The sequence below is a fragment of the Garra rufa genome, chromosome 14 (genome assembly GCF_049309525.1).
Source record: "Garra rufa chromosome 14, GarRuf1.0, whole genome shotgun sequence".
Lineage (NCBI taxonomy): Eukaryota > Metazoa > Chordata > Actinopteri > Cypriniformes > Cyprinidae > Garra > Garra rufa.
Genome location: NC_133374.1, coordinates 35,643,588 through 35,662,144, shown reverse-complemented (window position 1 = coordinate 35,662,144; position 18,557 = coordinate 35,643,588). Strand labels below are relative to the sequence as shown.

Genomic DNA, 18,557 nt, shown 5'->3' with positions numbered 1-18,557 from the left:
ATCTCATATTTTGGGGGGTTGAATTCTTTCTTGAAAAAAAAAAAAAAAAAAAAAAAAAAAAAATGGCACCAGTTTCAGAATATTAAACAAATAAAACAGGGAAAACATGAAATTCCACAACAACTCCTTTAACTTTAACCTTATTCAGAAAAAAAACAATGATGAAATAAATAAATTTGCCTAAACAATCCAAAACAAATTAAATGTGAAACTGAAAGTAAAGTTGGGCTTATGTAGACTACCTCTCTAGCCACAAATAAAAAAGATCCATTTCTGCAATGTATTTGAAGCGAAATTATTATGCATTGGGTAAGCTTTGTACTTCATGCACGTCGACGGAAAATATCATGATGAGCAAAAATGTGCCACAGGACCGGTGGTCACGCTGAACTGCATGTAATACACACTATTTAAATTGACTAGTGTAAATTTTGGGTGACTGTGTTTTATTTTTCAAATGAACAGCTGCAGTGATAGTGTGCGCGTAATAAGACACCGGCGCGATCAAACAGCTGAATGGCATATTCTGTCATTTTGGTCAGAGTAAAGGCATAATTCGATACCGCAAAGTCCAAAGCAGTTTGAAGTATCACGAATATTAGCAAAGATTATTATAATTTGTTTGTTTTTGCTAAGAACGAACCAAAACATTTTGCCTTTCGCCATGAATTTGACACACACACCCCACTCCCCATCTCGTACTTCTGAGTTTGAGATCTTCCCAGAGCACTAGCCTGCTTCAAAGACTAAAATCAAGGCGCCCATCACTAGTTCTAATACTACGTTTTGCATTGCAGATTATACAGTTTTATGTTGCTATGTGGGCGCCAGTGATGCGCGGGTTGATCCGAAATGAGCGGGTGCCCGCGGTTACGAGTCATCCAAAAATATTTTTAATGATATTCGGGTCGCGGTCGGTCGGGTCGTTTGAAATAAAGATGCCAATTAAACCTTTGTAATTTATATAGTACTAGACATATTTTTCTATGAAATACATAGACCTACACTTTATTGGCTGAATAATATTTACCTTTTGAATGTTGAGCGTTATTAACTGTGGAATAAATGCTGACGCGGGACAAAATGCCCGATTTCCCAACACGTTGAACTGAGCAATGCCATTGTACCATTTTAATAGGCTACTTTTAAACGCACATAGCTCAGTAATGTCAGCTTTATGTATTTTCTGAGAGGGGGTGGGATTTTTGTTGGGAAAGTCAGGGGAGGGAGAGACGCACACTTCGATTAGACTAGATAAACACATGCAGCATCAATCGTTAAGAAAATGGTATTCCTAATAAATGTCTCGAATATTTTGATTATGTCCAATGTTTCTCTTTCTTTTTGGAATTAGACACATTTCACTATGTCTTTTCAAATGCCTAGGTATGTTTAATTTCCTTAATTATAAAATTCAGCACAATTTTTTAACGTTTATTCAAGCAATAATATATAAATTATCTCATGTATATGCTTGTTTAAAACCAGGGATTAAAAACGAATTCCAAATAAAAACGGTATTTTTTCTTTACATTTCCAGAGAGCGAAACGAACGAAATTAAGCATTACTTAATAAATTCAAGGCACTATAATTTCCTATTATTAACAACTATTATAGCTACACAATTAATATATATATATATATATATATATATATATATATATATATATATATATATATATATAAATAATATTATTTTGTCATATTCGTGATTCCTGATTTTATATATGAAAACTTCGTTTTGAAGTGTATTCGTTATGTTGGTATAAGAAAAGTCGTTAACCTAGCCTATTAAGTTGATTTGATATTCTTGATAATTTTTAGAAGAATACAAGTTAAGAAAAAAGGAATTAGCTTTAGTCTCTAATATTTAGGGGTACAGGCTAATCTTTTTCTTAACTTTTATTACACTGTAGATCGAAATAAAATAATTATTGATCATATTTAACATCGGAGAATCACTGACATAATTTAGAGTAGCCTACTTCGAAAATGAAACTATTTAAATCTGTATAAAGGAATATTTTTAAACGTTTGTTCAAGCAATAATATATAAGTTATCTCATGTATATGCTTGTTTAAAACCAGGGATTAAAAACGAATTCCGAATAAAAACGGTATTTTTTCTTTACATTTCCAGAGAGCGAAACGAACGAAATTAAGCATTACTTAATAAATTCAAGGCACTATAATTTCCTTATTCATTTGATACAACTATTATAGCTATATATATATATATATACACACAAACTAATATTATTTTGTCATATCCGTGATTCCTGAATTTCTATATGAAAACTTCGTTTTGAAGTGCATGTTTGTATAAGAAAAGTCGTTAACCTAGCCTATTAAGTTGATTTAATATTCTTGATAATTTTTAGAAGAATAAAAGTTAAGAAAAAAGGAATTAGCTTATAGTCTCTAATATTTAGGGCTATATAGGATAATCTTTTTCTTAACTTTTATTACTGTAGATCGAAATAAAATAACTCTTGATCATATTTAAACATCGGAGAATCACTGACATAATTTAGAGTAGCCTACTTCGAAAATGAAACTATTTAAATCTGTATAAAGGCAAGACAAACTAAATCACAACGAGAACAATCTGTATTTTTTTGTAATCAAGAACATTTCTTTTGACAAAATTACCTAATTAATGCCGAATGATGTTTGACAGTGAACGCATCTCCACCAATGCATAGCCACATATAATCGATGGTGTCAGTCGCAAATATTAAACATGCGGGTCAGGAAGCGGGTCGGGTACAATATTTTCTTTTTTTATTTTGCGGTCCGAGTTGCGGGCGGGTTAGTTGAAAACGTCGGTCGGGTTCGGGTTGCTTATACATTGACCCACGCATCACTGTTGGGCGCTCAGTTTTTTTTCTGACATTTAGCTAAAATATAAAGATTCAGCGCTTCACATAAGCAATTTGGTTGTGTCGACAACAAATGCTAGACTAAGACACACTTTTCTCATCTCCTCGAATGCAAAAAAAAACATTAGCCTTTATAAATACAGTGCTGTATTATAAATACAGAAAACATGTACTTTTCAATCAACACTTCTTTATTTATCTCAAGTCTGCAAACACGCTGAGATGCTTCAAACTGCGCGCCGCACTTCATTCACTAGAGAGACGGGAGGAATAATACGGTTTGACTGACAGTTTAATGAGCCAATGGCGTCACGAGGTTTAGTGGCGGTGGCGCCGCTTACTGACCCAGCATCAGTGATCCGTAGCAGCTATATTTCCGATTTGAGCTTAAAGTATAGAAAAATATATAGCTTGTAGCTTTTGTTGACGCTACCGCGCTACTTGATCAAAATAATAGCTTAGCTACTGAAAAGCTATATGATTCAGAAAGCAGCGACGCTACCACCACGCTACTGAGAAATGTAGTTAAGCTAGTAGCGTCACTACTTGTAGCGACGCTACTGCCCAACACTGCTTTTTACTTCGCTATAAAACTGACAGATTTTGTACCAAAAGCACAAAACCTACTGCTATTATTGGGTTGCTGGCGCAGTACAAAAAGATCTAATGAATGCAATCAAAAACGTGAAATATTATTTCCAAGCGTACTGTCCCTGCGAGTATAACAGTATAACACATGGTATAATTTTTGCCAATAATCCTACATATATTCTAATAAATTCGGGTGGTCTGGCAATTTCTCCCAGTGCTCCCAATCTGGGCTATTTGCATGCACAGGGTATACTCTTTGTTTTGCTGAATTAATTGTATATTATGCTAAACACTGTATTTGGTTGTTGTAGATGCGTTATCAAATGAAGATTTGGAAAAGACCTTAATCTAATTTAGAGAGCTGACTGATAACAGAAATGTAAAAAAAGTATTTGTTTGAATCCAAACACCATCACTTAATTTCTTTCATTCAGCAGTATTTAGCTCATCCAAGTGCTGAAATTGTAAATGCAGTTGTAGAAAATACTGTCAACAATCAGGAGAAAAATAAATAAATAAATCACCAGGTTTTTAGAGATAACATTTTATATTTACCAAGTGATTGACTATGAACAAATCACTGACAGCAGCGATTTAGAAACCTATAGAAAAGAACAAAACTGGAACATTTAGTGCATGGAAATGCTACCAAAGTGAAGATTTCTGACTCAGTGGAGGACAAAAACAAACAAACAACAATTTATGTTGTCGCTGCCTTCTTATCAAATGGTTTTTAACTATTAAAACATCAACCACATTTATGTTATTCTGTCCATTTAACATGACAAACATTGCTATAAGTAGCTATTGTTGTGTCACTTTTAAACATTTCATAAACATGAGTATTTACGTCACAGCCACGTCAATTGCTCTTCCAGAACGGTAGCTCTGTTCTTGGCTTGCACGTATTTCTTGTCATTCAAAGCAATATTTGTTGTTTTTGTTGTCAAGCTTTTCTCCTGTCATGGTTTAAACGTCTATGTAATGACTAGACGTCACGTCACTTTCAGAGTAAACCATTAATTATAATGGCAAATGTGGTTTTGTCACAGAGTGCCACTTGATTGCAGAGTTAATGCATGTTTGTGGTGTTATACATGCTTTTATGCTGTTATGAGAAAGGGAGAGTTTTGGTCAGCAAATAGGTTACATAGACATTGTCTATGAAAAAAAACTGATGCCAAGTTTCCAGTTGTTTGTCTGTCCACACTTTTTAACCCTAGATACTACATTAATTGCACATATTATTTAGTACCAAAATATTCTCAAAATATCAACCAAATATAACTGAATTAAAATATAGTGCAATTATTTAATTGATTAAAAGTTACACTTAAGGCTTGACAGCCAAGGAGTATGAGAACATATTAACGCCGTCTCTTTATAACCCCCCAGAACAAAATGCTATTGTAAAGCGTAGTTATCAATGCACAATCAATGTACATTATATGTTAATGATTACTAGAAATTGCTGCAAACATAGTAAAACTGCTGTCTATCCCACTTAAACCTATACACAGAAACCTGGCCGTCAGCATGCAAAAATCTTGTCTTCTGCCTTTTGAATGGTCAAAGATGCACAAATTAGGTTTAAAATTATGTATTAAGTTGATAAAAAGTATTAAGAAACATAGTAGGTTACTTCTTAAAAGAATGTAAACATTTGGGAGAAAATTGGATGTGAATCAATGTATATCAATTTACTGGATCCATGCATTCAGTTTTAAAATTAAAGCAGCTTCTCTGCTGTCTGTGCCATTAATGTTAATCAAACAACAAAAGACAACACAAATCTATGTAAGTTTAATTCATAACGTAAAGACATTTGGTTAGTTTAGTCAATATCTGTAGTATTTCTCACTACTGTTAGGCCTATTTGTATCTTTGTTCTGTTGTATGTATTGGTCCTCTTTTTCATTGCTGGCATTGTTATTTTTTATTACCGTTTACTTGTCTATGCTTTTATTTTCCTTTAATCCAGATGGTAAGGGCTGTCATTGTCCTTTTTTAGGAAAGATGTTTTTAATGACTTATCACAACAGTTTGGAGAAGTTGTAATAGAGTCACAGGACAACAGTCTGCTGTATTTTATCAATTAAGCCTCAGAGTTGTTTCCATCTGCACCATAATATTACAGACCCATACCAGCTGTTCAATATGAAATTAGGCCAATTCCAAAGCAATACATACAAGCACAAAGTAGTTTCTTTGATATATTACAGGAGATGTAATGAGATGATTTAGTAAAAAATGATGCTACTGTTATTTAAGGTATTGATCTCAGACATTTATGTCTTATATTACAACTAATTCCGATTCAAATTCAATTCAAAATCTCTCATGGCAAGAAAAACAAATACTTTGGAGAAGGTGATAAGCTCTGCAAGCGCAAGAAAAAGCTGTTTGTTGTTTTGTTTCTACGGAGGGACACAGAGACATTACGAGTTAGTTCACCCAAAACTTACTCACCGTTATGTCGTTCCAAACCTGTAAGACTTTGGTTAATCTTTGAAACACAACTTCAAATATTTTAAATGCATCCTGAAAGATTTCTGTCCATCCATTGAAAGTTCAGGCAACCAAAACTTAGAATATATTAAAAGGTTGTAAAGGTGGTTTTATCCAAGTCTTGTCAAGATTTCTGTCAATGTTTAAGAATCTGCTGAAAGTTCAATTTGTGGTGGCAGCCTATGACAGTTATAGTGTGTGGTACAATATATGTGACTGTTTGATTTGCCAATATGTCAATATTATTTTCATGTAAAGCACTGTGGTTAACCTGTGGGTTTTTTAGCAGTGCTATATAAATAAACCACCAACCAAATTAGGTCTTGTAAAGGGATACGGTCATTTTATATGATGAACAGATTTGTTTTTCTATTTTCCAAATATCAACACACATACTGTGCTTTTTATCTGGATTCAGTTTATGATGTCTTTATGACTTCTTTGGATCTTGTAAGTTTTGGTTACATAGACTGTCACTGGAGGGACACAAAAGCTCTCAGGTTTCATTAAAAATATCTCCATTTGTGTTTTCAAGATAACCAAAGTCGGATGGGTTTGAACTACAGTTGGGTGAGTAAATGTTGACACAATTTTCATTTTTGAGTGGATGCTGGTTTAGTATGCTGTCACTTTCCTGAAAAATGAAGCTACAGATAATGTTTTTCTTGCCAATTGATGTTTTTAAAAAGCCGTCTACAGCCTCAAATCAGGAGAACATTTATAAAATGTATTGAATTTTATAAGAGTTTACTTAGTGAGAATTTGTGATATAATCATGTGAAAAATAGTTTTGGCTGAACATGTATTTTTAGTTTTAGTTAGCTGTAGAAATTTGATTTGTTCCAAAAAAATAATAATAATAATAATTCTCAGAGAAAAAGTAAATAATAAATCTCTGAAGGATATTCCCATTAATATTACCCATTTTTTAGGACACCAGGGTGGCTAGGAGTATAAAATTGTCCAGCCATGGCTTTCTGTTCCACAGGATTATAAATATTAGGAAGACAAAAGCCAAATTCTCTTAATCAATTCATCATAAAAAGTAAAAGCAAAGAATGTAAGTTTGTTGATCTTCACAAAATAGAAATTGGCTGTAAGAAAAGAGCTAAAACATTGAAAATCCTCATTTCCACCATTAGGGCAATAACACAGCTGGAGAATTGCAAAGATTAGTCAAGTCTTGGGGTCAGAAAGCCTAAAATAAAATGTTCAAACAGCCCCTACATCACCACATGTTGTTTGGGAGGGTTTCAAGAAAAATATTGCTCGCTCACCCAAAAACAAACTACAGCATATTCAGTTCAAACAGGTAACTTCAAACAGGACTGGAATCTCTGGTCAGATGAAACTAAAAAATGAGTTTTTTGGCAACAAACCCACCAGATTTGTTTGGTGCAAACAGGGATAAAAAGTACCCCATGTCCACAGTTAAAAATACTGCTGGGTCTTTAATGTTGTGGGCCTGTTTTTCTGCTGGAGTCCTGGACATCTTGTTCAGATACATGGCATCATGGATTCTTTCAAATACCATACTGAAGAGAAGATGCACCAACATGAAGCTGGGAATCCGAAGGATCTGGAGAGATTCTGTATGAAGGAATGGTCTCTGATCTCTGGTCAGGTGTTCTCCAAACTCATTAGACATTGTTAGAGAAAACTCAGAGCTGTTATTTTGGGAAAAGGCCGTTGAAATAATCGGGTGCCAATAATTGTGGCCAACCTTTATTTCATAATGAGATTTCCCCCCAGTTTCATTGTTTTACTTTAATGAAAGGTTAGAATTTCGTTAATTTTTTGAATGAAAGATCTAAAGCAGGGGTCCTCAACCTTTTTTAGGCCGGGCCCCCCTCCTGCTAAGGTCAATTTTGCAAGGCCCCCCATACCTGACATTTCCTCTAAAGATGCTTATTTTTAAGCCTGTTTTATTAACCAAAACATTAGTTTTGCCCTCTGCTCAGTTCTAACATTTTAACACACACACACACACACACACACACACACACATATACATGTACATACATACATATACATACATACATACATATATATATATACAGGGTGCGATTTGTGAAATAACCAGAGGGGGGGATGCTTTTAAAAACTTTTTTTTCTCTCTCCATAGGCAGAGGTTGACGAAACTAGTGTAATCTGTTAACAACGCGCATTATATACCCGTCTTTTTAGGCAAGAACCAGATAATGAGTGTTAGGTCATGAAATGTTTTTAATACGATGGAAGCTGTATTATGTGATCACAATTTAATCAAAACATTGTAAATTAGCTCTATAAATAGTAATGATTTATTTTCAAACAACGAATACATTTTATAGAGAAGGTGAACAAGGTATCAACGGAGCTTTTTGGAAACTCCGAATCAGTAAACCACTGCGTCACAAAAAGATTCACCGTTTCGAAGCGCTCCAATCGGATCGCGAATCATTTGATTCAGAACGTTCAACTTCAAAGCGCGTATGGCAAATTATTTGATTCAGACGACTTTAAAGCACGTATCGCAAATAATTTGATTTAGATCGGGACGTAGGAGCGGGTTCGCGGGATGTTTTATCCACACCGTGGATAAAAACAATTAAGCAGAGGCAGGGTATAATATGTTACTTTTGCGGGTGGAAGTGGGACAAAACATGAATGTCGCGGGCGGGAGCAGGACGAAATAACATATTTCTGCGGGAGCGGGACTAAAAAATATGTCCCTTGCAGGACTCTAAAATGAAGTTTTGTGCAGCGGTTGAAAGTTTTGAGCTGCCGCTCAGTCTGTATTTAACAGTGCGATGAAACTTGATGCGTCGAGTCCAAAGCAATCAATCACAGAACACGAGAGAGACCGTGCTTTGATCATTTTCATTTTAAACATTAATAATGAAATTAAACAATTTTAGGATAATATTTAAATGAATTTTAAACTATTCCGCGGCACCCTGGAGGCCCACTGGTTTAGAATATCTGTTCTACATGAAACGTGAAACGCAATAAAATACACCCATTACCCAAATAATGCCTTGTCTGTTTTTTCCCGCAAACAATTTGCGCCCCCCTGTTGAGAACCACTGATCTAAAGGATAAACTATGCAGATTTATTTTCACAGCCACCTTTGCTCATATTTACCAAGGGTGGTATCATGTTGTACTTTTGATTTTATGTTTTGCCATATCACCCAGCCCTATTTGGATTGATTCATTCATTGGGGTTGTGTCTTTTATTGCTGTCATGATGGCTGCATGTGGTTTTTGAAACATGAACATTTGGGAACCCATTCACTTGCATTATTTGGACTTTCCTAAAACAAAATGTGTTAATCTGAAAAGGGTAAGTCATTAACGTCTGGGATGCCATGAAGGTGAGTAAACAACGAGAGAAATTTTGGGTAAACCATCCCTTTAAAGGACAGTCATGTCCTAAACTGAACCTAAAGCATCGAAACATTTAGCGTAAAGATAAAAAAATAAATAAATAAATCACATCTGGAAAATGAATTCCATGCAGAGCAGCGCAAACACCTTTGAGCGTCAACTGTCAACACGTGTGGAAGAGTTTCTGTCTGTACGACTAGGCCTGTAGACAAAACAATCTCATGCATTACCACAAAAGCGTTAACAAGCCGTCTTTCGCCAGCGATGACACCACACGCACCTGAGGCTACACTGTTTTAGGTCATCGCACTAGCCAGACGTGTAGTGACAGACAGCGAGCAGTGCCAGTTCGAGAACTGCCAGCTGGGTTCATTATTCACATTTAATTGCGCCAACTACTCTCAAGTCAGTTCTGGAAACCTGGATGGTTGCTGCAAAAAGCACTATAGTGATTGACACGTTTATGATGTGAAATTTTCAAGGTTTTACACTGATACAAAACCATTAAACAGCTTGTTTAATAAATCCATCTTCAACTATACATTATAAGGCTATTATTTTTGAACCAGAAATATTTTTAATAACTGGTCTGTGTACACAAGCAGACCTGCCCTGTTTACACAAAGTATCAATATCCGTCTCAGGTGACATTATAACAAGTGCTTATTACAGATCAACAAAAGAAGTGATAACAATGTTTACACCACAGATGATATGTGGTCATGTTTTCAACTACCTCCAAATGCTGTTTGAGTGATCCAAGATGTATTAAGACACATCTTAATACAAGGTGTACTGTAAATGTGAGAAGAAAGTATTAAAAATAGAAAATATTTTTTCCCCCTGCTGATTTTGTATGTTTGCCCACTGACAAAGAAATGATCAGTCTATAATTTTAATGGTAGGTTTATTTGAACCGTCAGAGACGGTAACAACAAAAAAAATCCAGAAAAACACATTTAAAAAAGTTATAAACTGATTTGCCATTGAATGAGTGAAATAAGTATTTGACCCCTTTGCAAAGCATGACTTAGCTAAACCCTTGTTGGCAATTACAGAGGTCAGACATTTCTTGTAGTTGGCCACCAGGTTTGCACACATCTCAGGAAGGATGTTGTCCTACTTCTCTTTGCAGATCCTCTCCAAGTCATTAAGGCTTCAAGGCTGACGTTTGGCAACTCAAACCTTCAGCTCCCTCCACAGATTTTCTATGGGATTAAGGTCTGGAGACTGGCTAAGCCACTCCAGGACCTTAATGTGCTTCTTCTTGAGCCACTCCTTTGTTGCCTTGGCAGTGTGTTTTGGGTCATACCCATCCACGACCCATTTTCAATGCCCTGGCCCTGACGGTACATGGCCCTGTCCATCATCCCTTGGAGGATGTGGTGCAGTTGTCCTGTCCCCTTAGCAGAAAAACTCCCCCAAAGCATAATGTTTCCACCTCATGTTTGAAGGTGGGCATGGTGTTCTTGGGGTCATAGGCAGCATTCCTCCTCCTCCAAACATGGTGAGTTGAGTTGATGCCAAAGAGCTTGATTTTGGTGTAATCTGACCACAGCACTTTCACCCAGTTCTTCTCTGAATCATCCAGATGTTCATTGGCAAACTTCAGACGGGTCTGTACATGTGCTTTCTTGAGCAGGGGGACCTTGCCAGCACTGCAGTACTTCAGTCCTTCAGTCCTTTTTACCAATTATTTTCTTAGTGACTATGGTCCCAGCTGCCTTGAGATCAACGACAAGATCCTCTTGTGTAGTTCTGGGCTGATTCCTCACCTCCACAATGTAAGATCTTGCATGGAGCCCCAGACCAATGGAAATTGACAGTTATTTTGTGTATCTTCCATTTGCGAATAATCGCACCAACTGTTGTCACCTTCTCACCAAGCTGCTTGGCGATGGTCTTCGCCCATTCCAGCCTTGTGTAGATCTACAATCTTGTCCCTGACATCCTTGGATAGCTCTTTGGTCTTGGCCACGGTAGAGAGTTTGGAATCTGATTGATTGATTGCTTCTGTGGACAGGTGTCGTTTACACAGGTAACAAGCTGAGATTAGAAGCACTCTCTTAAAGGGAGTTCTCCTAATCTCAGATTTCTGGCTCACCTGGGAGCCATAAATCTTGCTGACTGATAGGGGATCAAATACTTATTTCACTCATTAAAATGCAAATCAATTTATAACTTTTTTGAAATGCATTTTCTGGATTTTTTCGTTGTTATTCTGTCTCTCACTGTTCAAATAAATCAAGCATTAAAATTATATACTGATTATTTCTTTGTCAGTGGGCAAACATACAAAATCAGCAGATCAAATAATTCTCTAAATAATCACTGTAAATACAAAATTCTAAAGAACACTGACTGTAATGTTCTTCTTTGCTCGAGAGGATTTATCCCATTTCTGTGGAAGCTCAGTTGCGAGTCTACAGGTGATTCAGATTTTTGCTCAGATCTGATTTTTTTTTGTATAGCTGTTAAATTTTTTTTTTTTGAATGTGATCATGGTTCTGAACTGACCCGCATGCACAAAAGAACAATTAAAACAGGGCTGCCAGGTTTTCACAACAAAATCCACACCATCGCTTCTCAAAACTAGTCTAAAAGTAACCCAGTTGCGTTCTGTGGGTAAATATAGCGTCAGTGGGGTCGCTTCAACTCAGAGTTAAAAAACAGTAGCTGAATTTTGTGGGAATACTGTGAGCTTGGCAACATTAGCTCTGCACGGTGTTAGTGTTAATTTCGTCAGACGAGACGAGATGAAATATGTTCGTCAACGACCTTTTTTTTTCATGACTAAGACGAGACGATGACAAGACTGCACCACTGTCCAAAAACGCTGACTAAGACTAAATTAACATGCATTATTGTTGACGAAAAAAGACGAGACGAAAATGTTTTGCATAAAATAAAAACTAAGATAAAATCTCTCTTCATTTTCGTCTACAATCGTCTCTGCTTTTTCATCAGCGGTTACGGCTTTAAAATATTCAAACTGCGCTTTGGCGCGCTGAGCCAGAGACGGACGAGCTCTGCGCTTGTCATATAATCACAACTATGCAGTGTTTTTAACCACATAACGCTTATTTTAGGTTTCAGACATTTAAATACACATAAGTACTAGTAAAAGGAGACATTTAGAGTTTGTAAAATACACACATAGGTCTATGGAAGCAGCAAATAACAATCTATTCAAATATAATTTGCCGATGTGTTTTATTCATATCACATACACATAGGCTTAGTAACTAAAAAGTTCACTCTATTCCTCTTCTAGTTCACCAGCCACTTACTTGCATGTATTTCGGGAGAAACGGATGAATGTATATGTGCTGTAAATACGGCTGACAGGACTCTCTGAGTCTGAACAGCAGCGCGAACAAACATGGCCGCGCCCATCTTACATTACAGATTACGATCCAGATCATTTATATAGGGTTTTAAACGACGAAACATACTAATTCAGACATATTTGTGAATCGGAATATTAGATAGTTCATTGCATGGTAAGCAAGTGTGTGAGTATTCTGGATAAAAAAGGAAAAACGAAATAAAAGCGATCTATCTGTCATACAGTGTTATTGTGTCTGTGTTGTGTCACGTGACAAGCTTGATGCGTCGCCATGGAAACAATAAGGACGAACGTTCTAAAATAACGGTCGCTTAAAAAAAAACTCACTCTCAGGGGTCCGCTAGAATATTTTAAACTCACCACTGAAAGGGTTAATCATTTGTGAATGTGTCTCCTAAATCAGAAATTGAAAACCAGACACGTTTAACATTTGCATTCAACAAAAATCATTCAACAAGTGTATTTTGTCAGGTAATTCTGACATTTAACCAATGTTTGAGATATGTGAAACACTTTTTTTTACTGAAATGTGTATCAGTAATAATCTCAGTAATATATATATATATATATATATATATAAAAAGAACTCAATATATTTTAGTCTAGGTTTAGTCAAAATTTTAGTCTTTTTTTAAAATACACACACATACATATATATATATATATATATATATATATATATGTGTGTGTGTGTGTGTGTGTGTGTGTTATTTTAAAAAAAGACTAAAATTTTGACTAAACCTAGACTAAAATATATTGAGTTCTTTTTTGACTAAAACTAGACTAAAATTAAAAGACTTTTAGTCGACTAAAACTTGACTAAGATACCTTGAGTTTTCTTTTGACTAAAACTAGACTAAAATGACGAGACTTTTAGTCGACTAAAACTTGACTAACAAAAAAAGATATGTAAATGACTAAATATGACTAAAACTAACAAGGACATTTGGCACAAGACTAAGACTAAGACTAAATTAAAAATAGGTGACGAAATTAACACTACACGGTGTCATAAGGAAGTAAACACAGAGGACATAAAGTAAGTGATTATGTGTTTATTTATCGTGTGAACTGCCACAGAAGCCAGCGAAATTATGCACATGCAATATGATAAATAGAGACAAGGATGTGACAGAAGTGAGCAAAGTTTTGAACCTTTTATGATTGTATTTCTTGTATATAGAGTTTTCACCATAATACTTATGAGTTCTGACACATCACTGTACTTCTGACTACCTTTCGCAACTGTTTTGATAACTTTGAGTATGTAAAATCTTTGAAGTAATTCCCACGAGTGCAGAATCATGATGAATAAAGTTGTATGATAAAGTTTGACGTAAAGGTTGCATAAATTCCAATATGACAGTTCAGACTGCGGTCACATTACAAAACATCTGACCTGTATAGGATTTAGTACCACATTTGGAAGTGGCACAAATCAGAATTGAAAAGATCAGATTCCATGCGGTTCACACACTGTCATGAGCAAAACAAGTCTGAGTCACATGTGAGCAAAACAATTGGATTTGGGCCACATTTGCCTGCAGTGTGAACACAGCCTATATCTCACAATTCTGACTTTTTTTCTCAGAATCTACCAACTCTTTATTCTGATATTTGACCTGACTGCATGCAGAATTTTGAGAAAAGAAAAAAAAAACAGAGAGAAAAAGACAGAACTGTGAGGATGTAAACTCAGAATTCTGAGGAAAAATGTCAGAACTGTCAGATGAGATGGGGAAATAAATATCAGACTCCCCAGATCTGCACATATGTGAACTGAACATAAGTTTCAGGTAATTCCTGTCTTCCTGTTTAAGAGGGCAGTTCACAAGCAAAAGTCTGACTATTCAAGTCAAATTCTTTTAGATCCTGACCAGATCCTGGTTTTAATTTACTGCTATACCAGGTATTGTGACAAAAAGACAAACACTGCATACGCTGATCTTTATTATCTATTAAGGTGTGGACATATTAGAGAAATATTTTAAAAAGTCAATTGTCTATTGTGAATAGTGTAGCAGTGTACATTATGAAGCACAGCTTACACAGAACTTACTTTCAAAATAAGCAGCTTTCTGTTAAAGGATTACTCCACTTCCAAAATACAAATTTTCTGATCATTTACTTACCCCCATGTCATCCAAGACGTTTTGATTTTAAAGTTTTAAAATGAGATGGGAGTTTTTCGACCTACCCTAACTGTCTTGAACAGGAGTGCACAGAGTATGCACGTGCATCACAGAGCTAGAAAAGACTAGCATTTGTGGTTAAAAAGTATATAATTTTTTGTTTGTTTGTTTGTTTTAGTAAATAACCGATTATTTCACTATATAAGACTCTTATTCTTTGGCTGGGATCGTGTAGAGCCCTTTGAAGCTGCGTTGAAACTGCATTTTTAACATACAATCTGTTGAGCACCATTGAAGTCCACTATATGAAGAAAAATCCTGTAATGTTTTCCTCAACAAAAAAATAAATAAATCTTTGCGACTGAAGAAAGAAAGTCATGAATATCTTGGATGACATGGGGGTGAGTAAATTATCAGGAAATTGTTATTCTGGAAATGAAGTAATCCTTTAATGTCAATGTGTCAAATGTGTCAAAATGTGTGTATGGCAATCTTGCGATATTCCAAATTGTGCGGATTTAGGTTGAAATTAGGGACGTGCGTTATGATGATTTTTGATTGTGGACAATTAAAATGTCTCCATGATCTGATTTTGAAAAAATATTGTAGTATCGTGCTACAGTGTGCCTCTGTCTCAATTCTGTACAACACAACATAGATTCACTCACGGGACACTGCACTTATTCACAATCACTAAAGTACATTATTTGCATGTGCTTTAAAGCCTTGGCGGTTAAATAATGTTATTTCGTTTGCACGCTGTTCTGGCATGCGCTTCACCTGAAGCATGCGCACACTAAAAGCCAAACAGCGCCTGATTACTATACAAAGCTATCTTTCACCTCTGATTCGCTAATACTGTCAAAAACACACAAGGACTGCATATAAACACAGTTGGTTGTGTCTAAAGTGAAAGTAAACAGTTGAGAGAAAAACAGATGTATATTAGATGCGTGCAGCTCTTAAAGCGACAGAACTGAACATGTCATTAAAGGAACAGTTCACCCAAAAATGTTCTCACTCACATGATGTCCCAAACCTCTATTAATTTTTTTCTTGTGCTGAACACAAAAGACGATATTTTAAAGAAAGTGGATAACAGTCGTTTGACCCTATTGACTCTGATAGTGGGAAAAAATAAATAAAATAGCAATTGTTTGGTTACCCACATTCTTCAAAATAAGTTTTATGTTCAACTGAAGAAAGAAACTAATTTGAGTTTAAAAAACACTTAAAAGTAAGTAAATGATGATCAAATTGTCATTTTTGGGTGATGGTAGGCTAATAAAATAAGACTCACTGCTCTTGACTGAAGAACTTTAATACAGTTGCTTTAATAAGAGTTAATGTATAATTTATGTACATACCGTATATAGTGTTTTATTTTTATATGTGTTAATTCAATTTCTTGACTGCTACTGCTAAATACACCTACTGTACCTGTTTGTTTTGTTTGTATATTATGGGTATTTGCAACTTGTAGCCTATCTTTGTTCTTATTTTTTAATAACAAAGAAGAAATAATGACAAAGATTTTACCTCGCCCACTTTGGGCACATCTGCTGTTCTTTTTATTTTATATTTTCTTACCTTGCAAGGCTTTGGTTTTAAAATAGGGAGATTAGTTTGGCTGTAAAACGAACAAAGAACCGTGATAAAATCGTGATATTTCTGAAAAAAATAAAATATAATTGTAATATGATATTTTTGCTATACCGCCTACCCCTAGTTGAAATGAATGGATTTGGCTCACAAAACTTTGCTGAACAACAGTAAATGTGACTACACCTTTCCACTGTTGTCTGTGATGAATGTGTTCAGATTTAAAAACTGATTTTATAAATGAAAATATCATGAATGTGAAACATTTCACAGTGGACCCACTTTTCCAGACATGCAAGCAAAAGTGACTGCACTCTAAAAAGAATTAGATCTTGCCATTTTTGTAGGGTGAACAAAACCTTAAAGGATAACTGTTGCCAAAATGCAACCTGGGCTGTTTTTTTTTTTACTGTAAACGAGACAAACTTATATCTAAAAGCATAATTACGACAAACGAGCCGTTTTTGAGATTGACCGTGATTTAGTTTTGTGGTCAGTGGCCGGTGAATGGGAGTACTAGGGGCATACATTTGAGCGCATTAAAAATCGATATTTTTTACAACACTAAGAAGGCTCGACACACCATGACACTTTGCTCGAAGTATCGCCTGGGTCTCTACACATGAACTCGAGCATTGAGAACACTGTTTGTGTACACAGAGTTCACTAAAAAGAAAGGTTTTGAACAACTCACTTACACTGTTTGAGTTTCCGCTTGCGGCCGTCTTGCCAGTCAAGAAGTGTCGATCTCCGAATGCGAATGAATGGACTCCATAGGATGAAATATTAGGCTTATATGAGGCTCTTTTTACAACTAGAAGTTTAATATTGTTTTTCACTTGCGACAAAACAACGAATTAGCCGTGCATTTATATGGAAATATGCTTTAGGAGCTATCCATCCTCGCACTCGGAGATCGACACTTCTTGACTGGCAAGACGGCCGCGAGCGGAAACTCAAACAGTGAAAGTGAGTTGTTCAAAACCTTTCTTTTTAGTAAACTGTGTGCACACAAACAATGTTCTCAATGCTCGAGTTCATGTGTAGAGACCCAGGCGATACTTCGAGCAAAGTGTCATGGTGTGTCGAGCCTTCTTAGTGTTGTAAAAATATCGATTTTGATGCGCTCAAATGTATGCCCCTAGTATTCCTATTCACTGGCCATTGACCACAAAACGAAATCACGGTCAATCTCAAAAACGGCTCGTTTGTCGTAATTATGCTTTTAGATATAAGTTTGTCTCGTTTACAGTAAAAAAAAAAAACAGCCCAGGTTGCATTTTGGCAACAGTTATCCTTTAAGACAGCAAAATCCACTTTATACACATAGTCAAATTACTGGCCTTGTCAGACTAAACAGAAGTTAACATTTCATAAACATTTATTAAGATGTGTTTTTTTTATGTTGTCAGATAGATGTGTACGCAGTGGGTGTTGTAATTGCCCTGTTCTTACCTGCTGTCCCAAAACCGTATTTTTCTGTCATAATGGCTGCTGATGATAAGGTACTCGGAGCACACAACATCACTACAGAAAGACAAAACCTCAATGGTTTGTATGCCTGTGAGTAGTACAGAGAGAAAAATATGAAAATTACTGAGCTGTGCTAATATGTTGAGCAATTAATTGCAGACAGATGTGAAATGTGCACATTCTTAGTTAACGCAAGAATAATTTTTTGCATATTTTTGTGACACATACACGCTGCTCGCTGGAGGTCCCATATTTTCACGGTCCTGTCCGCACTGCCTGTGACCACCTGCTTCTGACTGTATTTAAATTTGGCTGCTGTCACTTTACGAGAATGGCCTGTCAATGTAACCTAAAAAAAATAGACATACTTTTAATGAGAGGCTGAACACAATCTCTCTAAACCTGTCAAGAACATTTACATGTCATATTTTTGCATGTCATAGTAAAAAAAAAAAAAAATACATTTTGTATGGGAGCATTATGTTTTTGCACTGTTTAATAATTTCATGGCTTATATATATATATATATATATATATATATATATATATATATATATATATATATATATATATATATATATATATATATATATATATATATATATATATATATATATATATATATATATATATATATATATATATAT

At 35.4% G+C, this 18,557-nt stretch overlaps 1 protein-coding gene across 1 annotated transcript in view; it reads right to left on the bottom strand.

Annotated features, from left to right (window-relative positions):
• Window positions 1-18,557, bottom strand: part of LOC141284396 (autophagy-related protein 16-1) — a 42,208-nt gene that overhangs the window by 22,640 nt on the left and 1,011 nt on the right. The window contains exons 2-3 of the mRNA XM_073817384.1: window positions 18,139-18,259; window positions 17,893-17,998 (exon numbers count right to left, since the gene is read on the bottom strand). Of these exons, the coding sequence (XP_073673485.1) occupies window positions 17,893-17,998; window positions 18,139-18,259 (227 nt within the window). The remainder of the gene's footprint in view (window positions 1-17,892; window positions 17,999-18,138; window positions 18,260-18,557) is intronic.